This window comes from Pollicipes pollicipes, unplaced genomic scaffold, assembly GCF_011947565.3.
Source record: "Pollicipes pollicipes isolate AB1234 unplaced genomic scaffold, Ppol_2.1 Scaffold_7261;HRSCAF=8764_pilon_pilon_pilon, whole genome shotgun sequence".
Lineage (NCBI taxonomy): Eukaryota > Metazoa > Arthropoda > Thecostraca > Pollicipedomorpha > Pollicipedidae > Pollicipes > Pollicipes pollicipes.
Genome location: NW_023597054.1, coordinates 41,122,170 through 41,141,115, shown reverse-complemented (window position 1 = coordinate 41,141,115; position 18,946 = coordinate 41,122,170). Strand labels below are relative to the sequence as shown.

General features: G+C 49.6%; 3 protein-coding genes across 3 annotated transcripts in view; all 3 read right to left on the bottom strand.

Annotated features, from left to right (window-relative positions):
• Positions 1-7,994, bottom strand: part of LOC119111944 (smoothelin-like protein 1) — a 21,543-nt gene extending 13,549 nt beyond the window's left edge. Inside the window, exon 1 of the mRNA XM_037235833.1 lies at positions 7,816-7,994. The gene's annotated coding sequence lies outside the window, so the exon portion shown is untranslated. The remainder of the gene's footprint in view (positions 1-7,815) is intronic.
• An 11-nt stretch (positions 7,995-8,005) lies between these two features.
• On the bottom strand, positions 8,006-9,120 carry LOC119111443 (smoothelin-like protein 1). Its single transcript, XM_037235257.1, has 3 exons — positions 9,082-9,120; positions 8,493-8,644; positions 8,006-8,120 (listed from the first exon to the last, which is right to left on the bottom strand). The coding sequence occupies exons 1-3, from the start codon at positions 9,118-9,120 to the stop codon at positions 8,006-8,008; spliced, it is 306 nt and encodes a 101-aa protein (XP_037091152.1).
• A 1,289-nt stretch (positions 9,121-10,409) lies between these two features.
• The window catches only part of LOC119111943 (smoothelin-like protein 1), a 60,571-nt gene continuing 52,034 nt past the window's right edge, over positions 10,410-18,946 (bottom strand). Inside the window, exon 7 of the transcript XR_005095648.1 lies at positions 10,410-10,442. The gene's annotated coding sequence lies outside the window, so the exon portion shown is untranslated. The remainder of the gene's footprint in view (positions 10,443-18,946) is intronic.

The window sequence follows — 18,946 nt, the reverse complement described above, 5'->3', positions numbered from 1 at the left end:
AACCAAATTCTAAACAAATCTGCTTTGTTACCTTAGATCTTGCTGTATGGGGTAGTTTCTGGCGCTCATTTCGAATCTAGTGATAACATGAACCACATTATACATATTCTACGGACTTATTAAAGAGCAGGAAAGGTCACTGATCTTAAATGACCCAGGTCGACATTTTATATTTGGGAACATACTGCCTACCTTCATCTTTGACGCTTGCTCAAACATAAAACTCAAAGCAGTCTTGTATCATTTTGGTCACCATGACCTGCGAAAGGTCACTTCCCTGAAATGGGCACCACTGACCTTTTTCTCAGAACATTTATCTAGGTTTTGGGCATACTTTGAGCACCAATTTGTAGTTCGACCTTTTTTGACCTTATCTGACACACTGATTAAGAAATACGGGTCAAGCATCTGCTCTGTCAATGACGCCGATTGCCGTTAGAATGACGCAAATGTCGCGAGACTTTTTATTGGCCTTCATCTATCAATCAATTTCTTTATCGAGTGTTAGCTTTGCGCTCAACAGGCTTGAGCACCGGTATTGAGTGGACCGGTTTTAGTCCTTGCAATGTTGCCAGGAGTGACGAGCCTCCTTTGATGAGGATCAGTAGCCCGCATGCCTCGCACCATTACGGTTATTGAATGAGTCCTGCCAGCGTCGTTAACGGTTGAGCACACAAAGCTTATCCATTGCGAGCGTTTGAAGAGCATGACGTCTTTAAAGCAGCTTAAGCTTCGGTGAATAATTTGAAATACGAGTTCCGGGCCGCAGAAGCGGAGGGCCAGCCAACCAACCAGGATCTGGGTGTCGCTAAGTCTGCGATATTCTTTTGAAGTTGAAGTGTACATGTGGTACACGAAAAAAACAGACTCCATAAAAAGTTCACATTCTGAACGAGCCCTTACCAAGCCCTCAGCATGCAGCAATTAACTCTGTTCTCCTAAAATTCAAAGAATTAGCGCCATACTATATGCGTCTATGAAATGAGCACTGCTAGACAGCACTTCGCAGCCTCAGGGGCGGGGAAATGCGTGGGGGAGCGTCCACCATCGGCTCCTGGGAGGCGCTCAAATCTGTTTTGGGACAAATTCCAAATTTTGATGACACTTGTTGATGCCACTTGTAATGAGATTAGTGAAGGATAGTGCAAGTTTGGTTTCTTTTCGTCATCTTTTGGGGGCGGGATTGCATGACCTAGTTAGACCTCCTTCAATATGCATCAACTTACGTTTTTGGGTACTAGAGGTTTGCCTTCTTTTTGAAGGCATCCTTTGAGCTTATGCCTCCAGGTCTGCACCGAATCCAGCCGAACTTTATGTTGTTCAACCACAACATGCGGGAATCATCCCTTGAGTGGCACCGGTCGCACTCACAGGTGTCTTTCCTGAATGCTTACTGGTAGCCCCTACCACTGATTCCACGGTTCGCTGTCGTCTTATGGGATGTGGCTGCGTGTTGCCTCTAGCTCTCTTGGTTTTCGGGATCTGAGGAGCCTCTCAGACCCCTCCCCCCTCATACGGCAAGGGTAAAAAGCTTTTAAAAAAGAGGGCATTTTATTTTAGCCCACTTACTCTCGAGCATGAGTTTCACTGAATAAGCTTTAATGCACAAAAACTGGCTAAGCAATGCGGCGTGAGCCGACTGGTAAGCCTGCCCTGAGTAATCAGCATGGCAGGTCGAAGCGGTCTAACAGGCCACAGCAGCATGACAAGTCATGCCAGCATGACAGTCCACATCAGCATGACAGAGCGTGCCAACATGACAGTCCACATCAGCATGACAGTCCACATCAACAGACTTGCAGCAACTCATGTGTAGTGGTGGTGTTTCGAAAACATGGAGGAAATATGTGGGCCTGCTGACCATCATTCTATGCTTATAGGCGCTGGGAAATCCGCATGCTTTCCGCTCTTTCCTATCAACCTAAACACGGGAATATACTGGTCCATTAGAAGTTTCCGACTTTGCGCATACACGTGAAACAAATGTCCACATTGTAAAATTCAATACCGCTGTGCTAGAAAATACCTAGAGGGGAAAATGACAATTTTTTTAACCGCCTATCAATAATATATGCCTGCATTATTAGCCAGATTGAGTGACTTTAAGAATGAAGTACAATTTATGTTCGGCGAAAACAATTTAGTACAGCGACGCGTCGCAAGATAATACTGGATTCATACAGTGTTGCATTAAGCTGATTGAACATGGTATGGAGCGTTTTGTTAGATTGGCTTTTTCAATAAAGTAAGATAAGTACATCACGAGTGTTGTATATCAAAACGTAGGTTGCGGTCGTCCAGCCATCATAAGGTTTTTTCCGGCTTTCGATGGCCACGTAACTGTCCGATGATACCTAATTGTCCGATAACCACCAGCGTCGCAGTCTCCATGCAGCTTGTGTGCGCGCGATGAATATAACAGGTTCTCCATTTTCATGAGATGTAATGGTTCTTCGGAATATGATCGCACATTCCCCGAGAGCTGGAGTGAAACCACTGCCACTTTGTTCGCTCCGAAATTCACAAGCAGATCATCATGCTAAAGATGCATGTACTTACCTAACCAGACAGAAGTAATATTCCAACTGGTGCATATGCTTCTTCAATAAGAAAACATTTTATTTGTTGTTTGGCTAGAGTCCACAGATCAACAATGAGATAACGCAGCACGAAGCCCGCGTATTGCGGCGCTTGAGAGGCCCAGGCCACAGAAAGCATGATATCGTACAGTTGCCTTCAAGCGTGACGTTTTCCATCAGACGTTCTCAGTAGCCGGTCATCATTAACAGGTAGTATGCTGAAGATAAAAGACTGCTTAGCTTAGCCATTCCGTCCCTGCTGTTTCCCCTTTCAGCGTCGGTGTTGATAGAATGTGTCCTCCTTTGGAAGAGGGGAAGATCCCTTCTTCAAATGCTCGATAAGCAGGTGTGCGTTCATGTATACATGCACCAGTTCATCAGACTTTGTCATGGTAAAAGAACGCCCTATGTCTGTTCCGTGCGGCGAATGCTGCCTTTTTCGACCGTGGGTCGTTGCCGATTCTGACCACTGTGCTGATTTATCGTGAACCTTATATTCAAGTTTCTGACTTATCGGTCATCAGCAGCCACAAATGCTGCATTGCATATATGCATGGATTGGCTTTTCAGCTCCGCCGGATCGCAGGCATCATTTCCGTATCATATATGCAGGGCAATGACAGGACTGTCCCGAGTCAGAACGATGCGCGCTTTTGCTGTCCAGAGTCCGGTCGTCATTGGTGGACGTTTTTGCGTTCTAAGGAGCTCTCATTAGTCACAGCAACGGTCTCCCCTCCTCACAGGCGACCGCCCCCAACCAGTGGTGGCTGTCCTCGGGCCTAACGGTGACGTCCTTGCCCCACAGGTGACCGCGCCCGAGCGGTGATGGCTGCCTTCGGGCCTAACGGTGACGTCCTTGCCTCACAGGTGACCGCGCCCGAGCGGTGATGGCTGCCTTCGGGCCTAACGGTGACGTCCTTGCCTCACAGGTGACCGCGCCCGAGCGGTGATGGCTGCCTTCGGGCCTAACGGTGACGTCCTTGCCCCACAGGTGACCGCGCCCGAGCGGTGATGGCTGCCTTCGGGCCTAACGGTGACGTCCTTGCCCCACAGGTGACCGCGCCCGAGCGGTGATGGCTGCCTTCGGGCCTAACGGTGACGTCCTTGCCTCACAGGTGACCGCGCCCGAGCGGTGATGGCTGCCTTCGGGCCTAACGGTGACGTCCTTGCCTCACAGGTGACCGCGCCCGAGCGGTGATGGCTGCCTTCGGGCCTAACGACGACGTCCTTGCCTGCCAGGTGACTGCGCCCGAGCAGTGGTGACTGCTTTCGGGCTTAACGACGACGTCCTTGCCTCACAGGTGACCGCGTCCGAACAGTGGTGACTGCCTTCGGGCCTAACGACGACGTCCTTGCCCCACAGGTGACCGCGTCCGAGCAGTGATGGCTGCCTTTGGGCCTAACGGTGACGTCCTTGCCTCACAGGTGACTGCGCCCGAGCAGTGGTGACTGCCTTCGGGCCTAACGACGACGTCCTTGCCTGCCAGGTGACTGCGCCCGAGCAGTGGTGACTGCTTTCGGGCCTAACGACGACGTCCTTGCCTCACAGGTGACCGCGTCCGAGCAGTGATGGCTGCCTTTGGGCCTAACGGTGACGTCCTTGCCTCACAGGTGACTGCGCCCGAGCAGTGGTGACTGCCTTCGGGCCTAACGACGACGTCCTTGCCTGCCAGGTGACTGCGCCCGAGCAGTGGTGACTGCTTTCGGGCCTAACGACGACGTCCTTGCCTCACAGGTGACCGCGTCCGAACAGTGGTGACTGCCCTCGGGCCTAACGGTGAAGCCTCGCCCCATAGGGACTGCGCCTGAGCAGTGGTGGGTGGCTGCCATCGGGCCTAACGATGTGTGCTCTGCCCCCAGGCGATCGATGTGTGGATCGGCGTGTGCATGTTTTTCGTGTTCGGCGCTCTCCTGGAGTTCGTGCTGGTGCACCACCTGGCCAAGAAGCGCAAGTTCCCCGGTCGCCAACGCAAGAGCGTCAAGGAGATGTTCTTCTCCAGCGACGACCCAGAGCCAGGGCAGACCGGCGCCAAGAAGCAGACCCACGTGGCGCAAGCCAAAGTCGTGGACAGGGTGTGCCGCGTGCTCATGCCATTCGCGTTCATCACCTTCAATGTTATCTATTGGACCTACTACGGCCTCGGCTAGGATGCGGTATGGCAGGTGGTGGCCGCCGGTGGCGATGGCGGCGACATGCGCGCTTCGATGACGGGTAGCTGACGTGGAGGGTGCAGGCGTGGATGGCGTTGGACCGGGAGGACAGCTGACGAGGTGTTTCGCTGTGCGGTGATAATGGACGAGGCCCCGGTGGCCGTTGTCAGCAGCGGCGTAGCACGGCCTCGGGAACCAGTTGGCAGCTGCTCATATTCACCCGAGCACCTGACAGCATTCAGAAACTGGAAGCAAGGCACTCAAAGTTCGTTTGGAAGCAGGCGTCGGTGTGACATGAGGGACTTCTAGCAGCCAACAACGGCGGATTTTCGGAAGAGATGGGAGGGCAAGCCCAATTGTGACATAACGTCTTTCCATGTATCTCCGCATGGTTGGTGTTAACCCTCTAGAGATGCGGCTCTCCCTCGTCGTTTCCCCTCCACTGATACCGTTCCTGATCACGTTGAACGATTATATAATGTTTTTTCCACACTGACATTCTTCCTTTGAAATCTCACATTAACAGTTATCCTGGATGCCTCTCCGAATTCGCCTGTTTATGCTTGTTATGCCTGCATGATATGAGGTGGCGAGTAGGTGCTGGGTCTTAGTTGCCTGACCTATTAAGGTCCTTGGAGTATGAATTAATGCATATTTCGCCTTCGTATCTCCACCGGCTGTACATCAGAAACGCAAATGTTCCGGGCTGCGAGTTTGCTGAATCGACTCAGAAACGATTGTGCAGCGCTTGACCCCTGCTGTCAGATGCTAGCTACAGCTTCAGACCTCACCTTCCTTCCCCTCACCGGCTGTAGACCTGGCTACATCCTGCTGGCTATTGCTCTATTATCGCGCTGGTATCTAAAGGCCATCAGTGCTACCAGTGGACTTACACTCGATATTTTGCATGCTGCCATAGCCTAGTCTGCTTAGAAGGGTGTTGGAAATGTTTGCCTTGCCACCAACATGGAAACCACCTTTTCTGCGAAACGTACGGTATTTAAAGCCTGTGATGTTTCGAACCATTTGCGGTCGGATCAACCATCTGTTTGTCCCATTATTGTCATCGAGTGTCCTTTTTCGCAATGTGTAAAATGTTTGCGAGACTAAGATGGTCCAATCTGTTCGAATGCGTTGGTATAAATAACTTTTGCACGAAGTGTCCCCATAAACATCCCACGCTCCGGGTTCGCCGCTTGAAATTATATCTTATGATTCAACACATTATATAAATTTAAAACTCGCCTGAACAGGACACACGCGCCGAAATATAGTGAACTTTGCGGCTTATTTATTGTATTTCATTCATGTCTGGGAATGCAGTGGAGAGTGTGCGGTATCGCATTTGCGGCGATCAAGAAATTAGACACCTGACTCGGTGAGTTAGAAGGAACAGCCAGCTTCTCGCAGCTTGACGTCGTGCGAGCGACAAATTATGTGATACGATACCGGCTTGTCATTTACATCGCTTCACCTGTAAAAGTATTATCATGACACACTACTGTTTCAATTCATCATGCCCCATAAACACACCAGCTATTATCACGCCTCCCTACACATTTCCATCATGTCCGTTATGTGGGCCCAAGTGCTCTTCCGTACTACCGTGTTGTCGAGTGATGTATTCCAACATACCCGCTGTGCCAGCCCTTTAGCACGTTCATGCCAAATATATGCTCAATTGGACGCCTGTGTGGATAGCAAGTTTAACAAAATCAATTAATAAAATACCATGTTAGAGGAGTTCCCCATAACCTTACAAGCTTGTTCAGGAGTTGACATCCAGAACTTTGCCGACTGCTGTTGCTCATTCTCAGTTAGGCTAAAAGGCATGCTGCAGCATACGCGTTCGCTGATGTGATCGCGTGGTACCTCGACCTCAGAAGGCATCAGTATACGCTTTCACGCCTCTGTCAGCATAGCTAGGCAGCCATTCGATGATGGTTGCAAAATGATGTCATGCGGTTATTGGGCGATAAGTTAAGAGCGATAACATAAATTAAGGTAAGATAAGAGCCGCTCGTTCCGGAGGACTTGGCCTGCAGCTGCTTTGTCGGCAAGTGACCCGCAGTTGTATGCACACTGGCGCAGCAACGGGTGTGCATCACTGGTTTGTATACCGTGCATACCTAAGTACCTAGAACGAAAACCAAACAATGATATGCGTGTTGTCTGACCCATTGCAATTTCTCGGGATCCTTCGCACGTTCAGCGTTCCCAAAGCACCGTACTCAGCTGGCCATTTATTGATTGGTTATAAAAGCGAGGCAGCCATTCATATGACAAGCTGGATGCGGCAGAAATTCGGGCGATATGCAGCAGACCCTTTCGTGAATTTATGCCAATTTCCCGAAGTACTCAAGCATACCTACCACCACATAACCCGAGAGCATTTAGTGAATGAACCGACAGCCTGTGGCGTCGCCTCCTGGACGGTACCCGGCAGATCAGCAGATCCCAGCTATGGGATCGCGCGGATCGACGCAGTCCTCGGGTGATGCGGAGTAGGCAGATGCTGGCGGAACGACGCGGCCGTCGGCGGTCCGACGAGCACACCACAGCTGGCGGGAGCTCTGCGCCAGCTGCGGGCGACAGCTGCGCCTATCTCCGTGAATATGTGTGGCCGCCGCGGCACCGGCACCACAGACCGCTCTCGCCGGCCTCCCTGACCGCTCTCGCCGGCCTCCTTGGCCGCTTGTGTGTACCGGAGTCGTGTGTGGGGCTCGCTGTGCCATGGACGGGCTTGTGTACCTCCACGTCTGTTGGCTTTAGCAAGGGATTTAGGACCGTTGTGTGGGATAAAATGACGTAAAACACTGTTATAGCACTGTGGATACCCATAGCAATAAGTTAAAGGAAGTTCCACCTCCGGCTGCAGCCACGTTCGGGTAGCGACGTTAGTTAAAGCAAACATACATCGAGAGCTTCCATCCACATATGCGTCTTTCGCGCGTCCAACAACTTTGTACACGGTGCGAAAGAACGGCACGCTTGGGGCACGCATGCTGTTCTTACTCTGGAGGTACTGCATCAGCGAAGCAGCATCACGGTCAAGAAGCGGGTCATATGCGCCACCGTCACCCACCGCTGGGAGCAGGAGCGATGGCAGCTTCAGGGGCAGTTTCACAGCACTGGGCGCGGCTAACGACGGCTTCGTCTCAGCTTGGCTTCTCTGTCACACTCGCAGGCGGGCACTCGTCGGAACGGGACTATTCAGAGGGCAGGGCTGCCAGCGGACCGCCGCTGCCATCGGGCGGTGGCGCGGCGGGGCCCCCTCACTTCAGCACGCTGTAGATGGACTGGATGTAGGCGAAGACGCTCTTCCAGTCGGGCTTCTCCATGGCCACCATGTCGTCGGGCTCCAACAGAGGGAAGATGCCGGCTCTCTCGCTGACCGGTCAACAGAGGCATTGTCACGGCACGCCATGATGGGTCACGATATCTTTAAACAAGGTTCATGAGCATCCTCGGTCGCACACACACAAGTCACTTCACTCAGTACGTGAGCTAAAAGCTTTGCGTCGGTGGCAAGGAATCAATAAAAAATAAGGGTAAAAATGGTCATATACCACGCTAATTTTTCTTTACAGAGCATTCCAGACGCGGGATTTTGTGCTCTGCTGGGACGCCATACAGAGGTTATCTACCACGTTTAGGAATCACTTGCTGTTGTACAAATTTGAGGGCCTGAAAGGCAATTGTGCGAGCGGCGCGCGTCGAGCGGTATAGCGGTTATAGCAACGTTCGGCGGGTTTGACTCACTCGGCGGTTCTGAAGGCCAAGTCGAAGTTGTAGCGCCGATTTCTAGGATCCAGCTTGCTGAAGTCGAAGGCGTCCGGGAAGAAGTGATGAATGAGCGCGCAGAACGCGATGCCATCGCTCCAGCTGGTGGAGAAGTTCTCTACCTTCACTGTCTGGAAAATTCACACGGTCCGTAAGTGAAAGGATGCAGAAGCGTTGAAGGTCCGTTTCTATGCGTCTCCTTCTGCACGGTGAAACCTGAGCGTCGAAAAGCTTTGTACGATGCTTGTGATGCAGGTCAAGAAAGGCAATCCCATGCAAACCTAAGTTGAAATGTGCAGGCAACATAGCATTGAGACATAGAGACATCGCATCGAGAGTTCTTGAAAAGAACATGAAAGCGACTACGGAAAGGCTTCGCAACAACAACACTTAAGCAACTTGGATGCGTGCCGTTTGAACGCTTATGGATCAAGTGCGTCCCCTTGAAGCCTCTCGAGCAGAAACTGGGAACACAAAACGTGGGCCTTATTGGTGTCCTAAACAAAGTTTAGTTCCCCAACAGGCGCTGGACGGAGAGCAAGACAATCTGCTCTGTGTGCTGGCTCACCTTGTAGTCCCTCAGCCGGCACTGGACCCAGAACAACATGACCTCCTTGGTGCCCTGACCCTGAGGGGCGATGTCCAGCTCAAAGCCATCCCTGGAACAGTCCATTGGTTTGCTGCTATGTCTGCCCCTTCAAACGAGGTCCTAGCAGGTGTCGCGACAGTGAACATAAGCAATCCACACAGACCAGATAAAACAACAGTGGTTACACAGCCCAGCCACTCCTTGCATGCGCGTCGTAGCTTATGTGTCCACTGTGCGTGCAGTGCATATGCCGCTATGCAGTGCATCACTACAACGGCTGGGCCACTTCTTAACCCGGCTGACGGTGTATCTTAACGGCCGCTTACTAACCTCGCTACACTTATGGTGTATTTCACAAGCATCAACCAACTGGACGTCGAGAGTTCTGTTACATCCGATAATCTACCAGTCAGATCGAATGTGTTCAACGGCGGTCGGTGACGCGGTTCATTTCCGTCTTGAAAACATCGTGCTGCCGTACGCCATACGACTGGCAAAGTCTCAGTGCCCGTGAGTTATCACGAACGTTACCGGAATCCGTCCGTACAAATAGCATTGTGTAAAATGGCATTTGCAGCTACGTGTAAAAACGGACCGCAAATATAATTTTACACGCTTATGAGTGACCTTACGTGACTGCTGTTGGTGGACTGGTGTTATCTCATCCCGCGTGATGGACAGCTGTCACACATGATGATCATTTGATGAATCACGTGAGCTAAATCGCAAACAAGATGAAACAAAACAGGACTGAGTTGCTGACCATGGCATCACAAAGGGCCGCACAGGCCTTCGCTGATGACGTCATTACTCTGTGATGACCTGACATCAACATTATTGTTCGCTAGGATGTTTCAGACGGATCGCTCGACGTTTGGTAAAGTGCTGTGGACATAATGAGTTCAGTCGGAGATTTTTCATTAAATGGAGTGTTTCCAGGATTCAGGAAATTCTTAGAGACTCTAGAGACGGGTACAACCGAGGTACTGATGTGAGGGGCGTGACGACTGTCGTCAGCCAGCCGCCGGTGTCGATCACAGGCGTCAGTGAAGTGAGGGAGTGGTGTAGCGGGCGGGACATCAGCAACGCCCCACGCCGGCCGGCGCTGGGGCGCAGCCGCGGCCCGTGGCCCTTGTGAGCCCCTGTACCATCGGAACAGGCGCCACCTTTTCAAAACAGTCCTATGTCCGTTCCCCTAAAATGCTTGTCTAGCTTTAGACTAGGGACTGGGGTCAGAACGTGTTACGTGGATGAGGAGCGTGCAGCGAGCCAGGGCACAGGTGTACTCTGTGCTTACCTTTTAGAGTTGCCGGCTTTGGATTTTCCAGCTGGATTCTGGCCTGAAAGGAAGGCGTACCGTCACAGAACAGATAAGTGGGTACAGTTTGACAGACAATGTTTAAACCACACCCAGGAAGAGGGCAGCGTAAATTCTAAAGTGATCACTGAGCTCCGCTGTCAGCAGTGTTCCCGGGTGGACCATGGCCTAGGTAACACTGAATGGCGTACCCGGTGGTCGGGTTCTCTACGCCAGACAGACGGGCCCCGTGCTAAGGTCAGCTTCGCGGGCACTGCAAGCATTCGTGACGGTGGACGCAGCAGTTTTCGCTTCCCGCTCGGGAGACTCGCTAACCGTCTCGATTCATGCAGGAGATCACTATATCCGGCAACAACCACGCAACATCCTCCACTGGCCCATGATGAAACGCCACACACGAACAGCATGCCGGACACGCGCCGCAGCCCGTAGCCGAAGTCAGTGGGGTGACCCACACTTCTGGAAACGCCACAAGGTGAACTATGACAGATCACTGACACTAAAGCCGACAGCACGACTGCTCTGCGTTCCGGATGACGTCACAGGAGCGCTCGAGACACAGTCGGAAGCGTCCAAACGAAGCGTAGAAAAGCTCGAGTGTGGGTCGTTATTGGCTGGAACTTTTAAATCTAACGGACTAACGAAATAATGCCAATTTCACCATTAAACATACCCTGTCATTTTTGACAGTTCCAAGTGCGGTAACATCTATTCAACAGTCAGATACGCTTGAGGTCTAGGACAGTAGCTCAAACATACATACATACATACATATATATATATATATATATATATATATATATATATATATATATATATACATATATGCATGTATGTATGATGAGTTACATATGCATATGCACATATATTCATTAATATGTATGTAATGCATACCAACGTTAGCCATAGAGCAAGGCAAAAAAGTTTCTCCTGCCTTATTTTGAGCATTCAACATTTTGGGTGCATTTTGGATTACATGACTGATCCAACATCAAAGGTAGACAATGTACGTTAAAGTGCTGTATTTCTGGAATGAGCCATGCTCATTTTTAGTTGTTCGCTCAAATGATAAAACAAACAAACCGCTGCATCTTTTCCCACATCGCAGTAATTTATTACCCGAAAGCTGGTAATGTGTTAATAAAGTTGAGATTTGAAGCATAGATAAAAACATGAAAGGCCTTGCGTTCCTCAGTTTTAGGCATGATGAGTCAGAGAGAGCTCTCATGTTGACAGCAATTGACCTTCAGAATACCAGGAAGTAGTGGTCAAAAGACGCTTTGAGACACTGAGGCGGCGACCCGGATTTTGGGCGGAATGGGTAAAATTTTCCAGGGGCACCTCCTGGACAACATGGGGCCTCCTTGCAGGAGCCTACTGGAAAGGTCCTGCACATTGTCGTATTCGAGGGAGAAGGCGCTGAGGGCGTGTGCCCCCTAACCAGACTGCCACATGAAAATTTGCAAGTAAATATTTGTTCAAGTTTCATTTCATTCATTTCATCCATTCAAGTAAATAAATGTCGACAGCTAAAAATCGGGAACGAAGGCCTTCTAATTACCCAGAAAAGAATCTCGCTGACCTCATACAGGGCGTCTTGTTCCAGAAAAGAGTCTCCCGATACATAGAGGGGCATGCTAATTCATAACAGCGTGCTTACGGCTCATGAAGAGGATTCCATATCTGGCCAAGGGGCCCTGCTATCCGAGAGCAGGACACCCTGATCCGGAACGGGGGCCATCTTATGTATGAAATTGCCTCCTGCTCCGGAAATGTGGCATTCTGAATGTAGAGGGGGCCTCTTAAACTCGCACAGGGGTCTCCATACTTATTACAGGGACATCCTGAGCCATCGAAGGGCCGTGCTTAAAACAACATTGGGTGCTCTGATCTAGAGTGTTGGCTAACTCACTCATGAAGGTGACTTCAGGACCCAGCAAACGGGTCTATTGATGTGGCAAAGGGACTTCTGAGCCCAATTTACCACTCTCCAGCTGAGCTATGGGCCTGCTTTATCTGAATTTTGGTACTCTACGTGTAACTACAATGCCTTCAGTTGGGGAAAAAGGAGCCTTCCAATTTTTAGGGAGTTAGAGGTGTGGAAAAAGCATACTCTTGCAGCCCTGCCAACAGGCAGCGGACAACTGACCCCTATGCCCCCCCCCCCTTCCCTGCTGAACCGTTTCTGTTCAGACAAATATTGGATAAAGGCATTGTCAGAACTCGATCTTTTAAGATGTGCCTATTGTCAATAATAAACATAACATTAAAAACCAAAACACGTGAACACAGAAAGCACCTCAAATCCGTGCAGACACACTATCAGTTCTTTCGGTTGCTTCACTGAGACATAGGCGGGTCGCCTGGACAGTTGCCTTTATGACCTCGGTTGGAAGACCCCCACGAAGCGCGACGGCAAGCGATTCCTGTACTCGGTCTGCGGCTTCGTGCAAGGAAGGTTGATCCATCGGCATGACAAGCAGTCCTATTTTACTCCAGCAGAGCAAGCGGCCCGTGCCTCGGCTCGACTTGGTGATAAATACACACAAGCGGAATACTACCAGCATAGTTCACAAAAAGTCGGGCAATATATTTTGTCCTTCGTCTTCGTACTTTACACGGTTACGTTCCAAACGACCCCAGTTTTAAACACCACCATGGATGAGTGTTTATTTGGTTTGGCCATAACGGAAGGCTTCCATGACGGGAAGTCTCGCGAGTCGCAGCTATATGATCTGCTGCGGTCGCTCAAACATTTCCAAAACCACGTTAGGTGTTTAAAACCTTCAGCATTCCACTGCACACGCTTCTCTTGGAGGCTGCAATTGAATCGTTTATCCTGTATGCCATACATGCCGTTGTGTACGCGCTCTAGAATTATGTACATTTTTCGTACCATGAACACCGAGCACGAGAGGTCACTGGGGTAACGCAGCTGTCTTTGGTTTTGACGCAGGCAGAGCAGGCACACACACACAATATTTTTTAACAAGCACGCACACGTGATAGCGTTTCCAAATTTCATGACGCTATTAGCGTGTTTATTACGTCATTAACCCACTTTTCATGTATAGCACAAGCTCTGACAAGTCCTCACATACTCATATGAGCAGCAACACTCAATGCGACTGAAAGAGTCACGTTTAAGAATATGAACTTTGGGGATTTGGAGCGCAAAGTACACCATTAACGTAGCATGAAACGTGAGTTATTATTGATAAAAGCAAAACAGTGAAAATGCATCCATTGCCTCACATGCACAACTAATCTTTCTTCAAAGATAGAGGGAAATTGAAAAGAGCTACGGGGACATCAATCCTGGTGTCGAGTAAAATATCCCCATGCCTCACTGGAGGAGTACCTTTAAGCTTTTCGTAAAAGAAGGGTCATTGCCGTGTTAGCTCCTCTCTAGCTGCACCAATGCATTTCAATTCAGAGTGGTAGCCAACACACGTGGAGGTGCATACATTCAGTTTAGAAGACAAGGCGAGGCATTAGCATTGGCGCTTGGGCAGCTTTCAAAAAAAATGGCCAGCAGCTCAATATAAGCCACGCACATATAATTAGCATCAGCGTAAAAGGAGTGGATTAGAAATAGCACGGATGCACCAAAACGTTGCAGTCTTACGCTCTGTTTTGTGTTCACAGCCGAGCTTTATCCCAATTCACTAAATGCACTACAATCCCTCCTTCGCGAAGTATTTTCTGACTAACTCCAGAGTTTCTGAAACGAGAGTTGTCCTTGATGATTGCGTTCAAGTCGAGGAGATGCCTATACACGTTGTCTCCCGGCCGATTCGCGTCACGCCGGGGCACAGAGCGACCCACCCGTGGGGAGCGACTGGGGTCAAGGTCACGGCTGATCCCCGAGCGAGTCCGTCCAGTACCCACTGACAACCAGCTCCGTGGCTCGACCTACGTAGCTCTGCGTCTGCATGCATCGGTCTCCGACAGTGGTGGGAAGCGCCATCATTCTCAGGCTTCCAATAGCGCTCACCAATCCCCCCGGCCGTGCCTCGAAAGTCCTCATGAATATCGTGTCACAAATCAGCAGAGAAATTGGAGTCGGGGAAGCAAAATGAACAAGTGGATATGCGATCACTTGTTTGAGCTTGCCACTGCAATGTATGGCAAAGCGCACGCCGCACGCTGGATCACATGGACTACAGAGTGCGATACGCGACGGCAGTCTCTCGCCCCCAGCGGACATGTGGCCTCCCGGGTCAGCGTGGCGCGGACGAGGGGCGCTGGCTACCCACCCTCTCCGATCTGCGAACGTCGAGAGGATGTGGCTGAGCTCCTGGAGGCTGTGGGCGTCGCTGGAAGAGACAGACAGCGGGTGACCTCGCCATGCATTGTGACCCGGCCGCCTGGTGTGACAGACATTGGACCAGTTCCGAGATGGCATGCTCCATCATGACGTCACGCAGAACGTTTGAGCCTTGTCTGATTCCACTGCTCACAAACCTCGTGCTCAGGGACGGAGCCAACGATTTTGCGATGAGAGGGGAGAGGGGAAGGGCAGGATTTCCAGGCACCCCCTCACTGCAGGGCCTCCTGGGCATTGCCACATTCGAGGAAAGGGTACGCACTCCCTTATCAACTGATACATATATCGAAACCAATGTTAATTCATGTCAACAACAAAACCAAATCCAGAATGATGGCCTTCTCATTAGTCCAGCGCTTTTCTCGAACAAGTAGATGGCCTCCATTTTGTAAAACAATATTTTTGTTCTAGAAAGGACCACCTGGTACATACAGAAGAATCATGATCCAGAACAGGGTCCTGCCCATTCACATATGGTTGCCCCAAATTCAGTAAACGGCCATTCATCACCAATCAGCGCTTCCTGAGCTGGCAATGCCGCCATATGATACAGGCAAGTACATCCTGTTTCAGAACAACAAGGAACAACCTGATGAACATGGGGTGCCCCCCAATCCAGTATAGGAGCCTTCCAGTTCATAACGGGGGTTTCACGAGCCACTAGCACAGGGCTTCCTCAACACAGTTGGGCCTTTTGTTGCACAAGATGAGCTCACTGATTCGTAAAAGCCGCCTTATGAACCAGAAAATAAACCTCTTGATAAAGCAAATAATCTTCTGAACCTCATTTAGCACTCATCTGGCTCAGCTGGAGGAGCCTCCTTGGTCTGCGTTTTGGTATTCTACGCGAGCTATTAAGCCTTTATTTTGGGCCAAATGGGCCCGTCAACATTTTGAAGCGGCAAACGCATGCTCTTGCCGACAGGAGGCCACTGTTCTCTCTGCGCCCCCCCCCCCCCCTCCCTGCTGTTCCTAGTCAGTCCACTGCTGTTCATGTTCACAAATGCTTTGTGTGGCGCCAAATTAGACTAATTTGCTATTTTCTGGTAGGGTGACGTCACCCGCAGGTGTGTAAGACTATATTTGCTAATCTCGTCCGGCCGGTGTTCGTTGATTACATCGGAAGGAATGTGTCTATGAATCCAGAAATTGAAACCAAGTGAACTATCCCTGTCTCCTACTCATTCAATTATGTCCCGTTTTTCGTAATGCTCCACCATGAATTGCGCTGCATTGCAGTTATCGCCAACTAAACATGGTCAAGTGTAGTCAGCTTATGCCGTCTCACAAATGAGACTGATGTGAGTGCTACTAAAACACTATGTGGACATATGGGGACATGATTGAATGAGATAACATCCAACTCCCGTGCATTTGCCTGTGCTACTCCATATGTTATCCAAGACAAATGTATATCATCTGAGCGATGCGAGAAATTCTGATGCTGTGATGTTGCTTGTAACCTGCAGCTGTAAGCTTCCAAAAATTGCAAAGTTGGCACTTTTTCTTCAGCTCTGATGCTGACATTCATTAGACTTTATCCTTTTCTTCCGCCTTCCAGAATATCATGATTAGAACTCGCACGTTTCCTTACCACACTCACATTGAACTCTTACTGTCTGAATGAGTGAACCAGTCACTACTTCTTGTCCACTTTGAGCGCAATTACTCTTTTGCGTATTTTGTAGCTGTTGCGCGCTGTTTACGCTTGCCGCTTCAGAAGTTGATCCTTCAGTAATTCACAATTCTGAGGTTAGTACCACAATCCACGACACAAATGTCCGCGTTGATTTAATGGACAATTACACTTCGGTTTTATCAAAGATGTGCTCTGTCGTATTTTGGTATTTGGTTTGAGAAACTCACACATTTATTTTTTTGCTGCAGATTGTACATTTATGGTGTCTTCAGCACGGCCATTTCAGCTCAAAACCCCATATAAATACTCTCTTTAAGAGCAAAGTCGCAGATTATTACTTAAAAACAGTCGGATTCTTTTCCATGACGCTGATATATGGGCCGTTATTTATAGAATTTACTGTCCTTCGGTTTATTCTCACCCGCGACGTAGGCGACGAAAGTGGCTGGTTGTTTGGATAGGCGGGGGGGGGGGGGGGGGCGGGGATGGCTGATTGTTATGGGGCGGGGAATGACTGGCTGAGCACTGTGGCCGCTTGCGAACTAAAACAAAAAAGAAAAACGTTGTATAACTAAGCGTTAAGTGAGAGCTGAACTACAGAAACCAACAAATCGAGAGCGAACGTCCTTAAGGTAATAACAAACGCAGCATGTATATTGAAACTTGTTTCTTACATGATTTATGTGCCCAGCGTTAATTAAATACCAAGGGACAGACAACCCATTTTGAACCACTCCAACAACTTCAATGACGTATTGAAAATCTAGCCTCTAGTACCGTACCACAGTGGGAAGGACAAACGTTAAGGTCCGGGTGGAATTCGCAAAAAAGCAACTTATGAGCCATTAGGGGAGGGGCAGACACAAGTTTGAAAAAGCTGTGCTATCTGGACGGGCCTATCCTGGGTATATTTTTTATAACCGGCCCTAACATGTCGTGTGCGTATGACTGAACGACGGAATGCAAAACAAGGAATGTGATATACGGTATGCGTTCCAACGCGTGTGAATACGCATGCTACGTGGGGAACAAACTGAAAACTTGATATGCCCCGTTGCAAAAAAAGATTGACCACCCCAGCAGAAATATATCGGTGGGTTTATCCGCATCCATCAACTTCAGTTCATTGGGCTCACTGGGTTCCAAGTTGAAAACTTCGGCTTCGCTAAGGACATCCCTGTTCATGGCCTTTGCATAGTCTGTAGCCAGCCACAGTGGTCCGGTGGCCACCGCAATAAGAACCAGGTCCACGCTTACGGATCAATGATAAAAACAGACAACCGCATATGGAGGCGGAAGTGTTCAGTGCATCTGCCCTCACTGGACACATGTGAGCGCCACCAGCAGCGAGGCTGGCAGGGCCTGCCTGGCCAGGCCACTGCCGCTCCTCGGAGGGATGGCTTGTGCGCCCTGCAGCCGCTCCGGGGCGCGCGGCCGCTCCTGGGCGTTTCTGTGTCAATTGTATCGACAAGTGGGAGTTTTCAGAAACGCCGGAATCCAGCGGGGTTATGTCCAGGTATGAATATGAGCGGCGAGAAGGCATTGTCAGCAGATGACGTTGCGGGAAACATGTGATGAGCACAGATAATTGCACCGGGAGCATGTCCGCATCTTACCCGCTGAAGATTGCAGAGCGATGACAACTATCACGCTAGCTGAATGCTTTCTAAGAAGTATATATATATATATATATATATATATATATATATATGCATATATATACGCATATATATATATGCATATATATACGCATATATATATATATATATATATATATATATATATATATATGCCGCAGTTAAACTATCTACATCTGTATCTACACATTCGCACGCCCAAACTCTCACTGAAGGAAAAGACAAGCAGAAGCTATTGACGATGAAAAAAGGAGAAGCAGAAGAATCAAGGAGAGAGAGAAGAGAGAGAGGAGAGAGAGAGAGAAGAGAGAGAGGAGAAGAGAGAGAGAGAGAGAGAGAGAGAGAGAGGAGAGAGAGAGAGAGAGAGAGAGAGAGAGAGAGAGAGAGAGAGAGAGAGAGAGAGAGCGAGAGAGAGAGAGAGAAGAAGAGAGAGAGAGAGAGAGAGAGAGAGAGAGAGAGAGAGAGAGAGAGAGAGAGAGAGAGAGGAGAGAGAGGAGAGGAAGAGAGAGAGAGAGAGAGAGAGAGAGAGGAGAGAGAGAGAGCGAGATAGAGAGAGAGAGAAGAGAGGGAGAGAGGAGAAGAGAAGAGAGAGAGAGAGAGAAGAGAGAGAGAGAGAAGAGAGAGAGAGAAGGAGAGAGAGAGAGAGAGAGAGAGAGAGAGAGAGAGGAGAGAGAGAGAAGAGAGAGAGAGAGGAGAGAGGAGAGAAGAGAGAGAGAGAGAGAGAGAGAGGAGAGAGAGAGAGAGAGAGAGAGAGAGAGAGAGAGAGAGAGAGAGAGAGAGAAAGGGAGAGAGAGAGAGAGAGAGAGAGGAGAGAGAGAGAGAGGGAGAGAGAGAGAGAGAGAGGAGAGAGAGAGAGAGAGAGAGAGAAGAGAGAAGAGAGAGATAGAGGAGAGAGAGAGAGAGAGAGAGAGAGAGAGAGA

What these genes read in the sequence shown, in the direction of transcription:
- LOC119111443 (XM_037235257.1), bottom strand. Translation starts at nt 9,120, where the DNA reads ATGTTGTTCTGGGTCCAGTGCCGGCTGAGGGACTACAAG. An exon ending in GCCGGCTGAGGGACTACAAG is followed by an intron (nt 8,645 to 9,081) that starts GTGAGCCAGCAC and finishes TGAATTTTCCAG; the next exon opens with ACAGTGAAGGTAGAGAACTT. An exon ending in TTGGCCTTCAGAACCGCCGA is followed by an intron (nt 8,121 to 8,492) that starts GTGAGTCAAACC and finishes TTGACCGGTCAG; the next exon opens with CGAGAGAGCCGGCATCTTCC.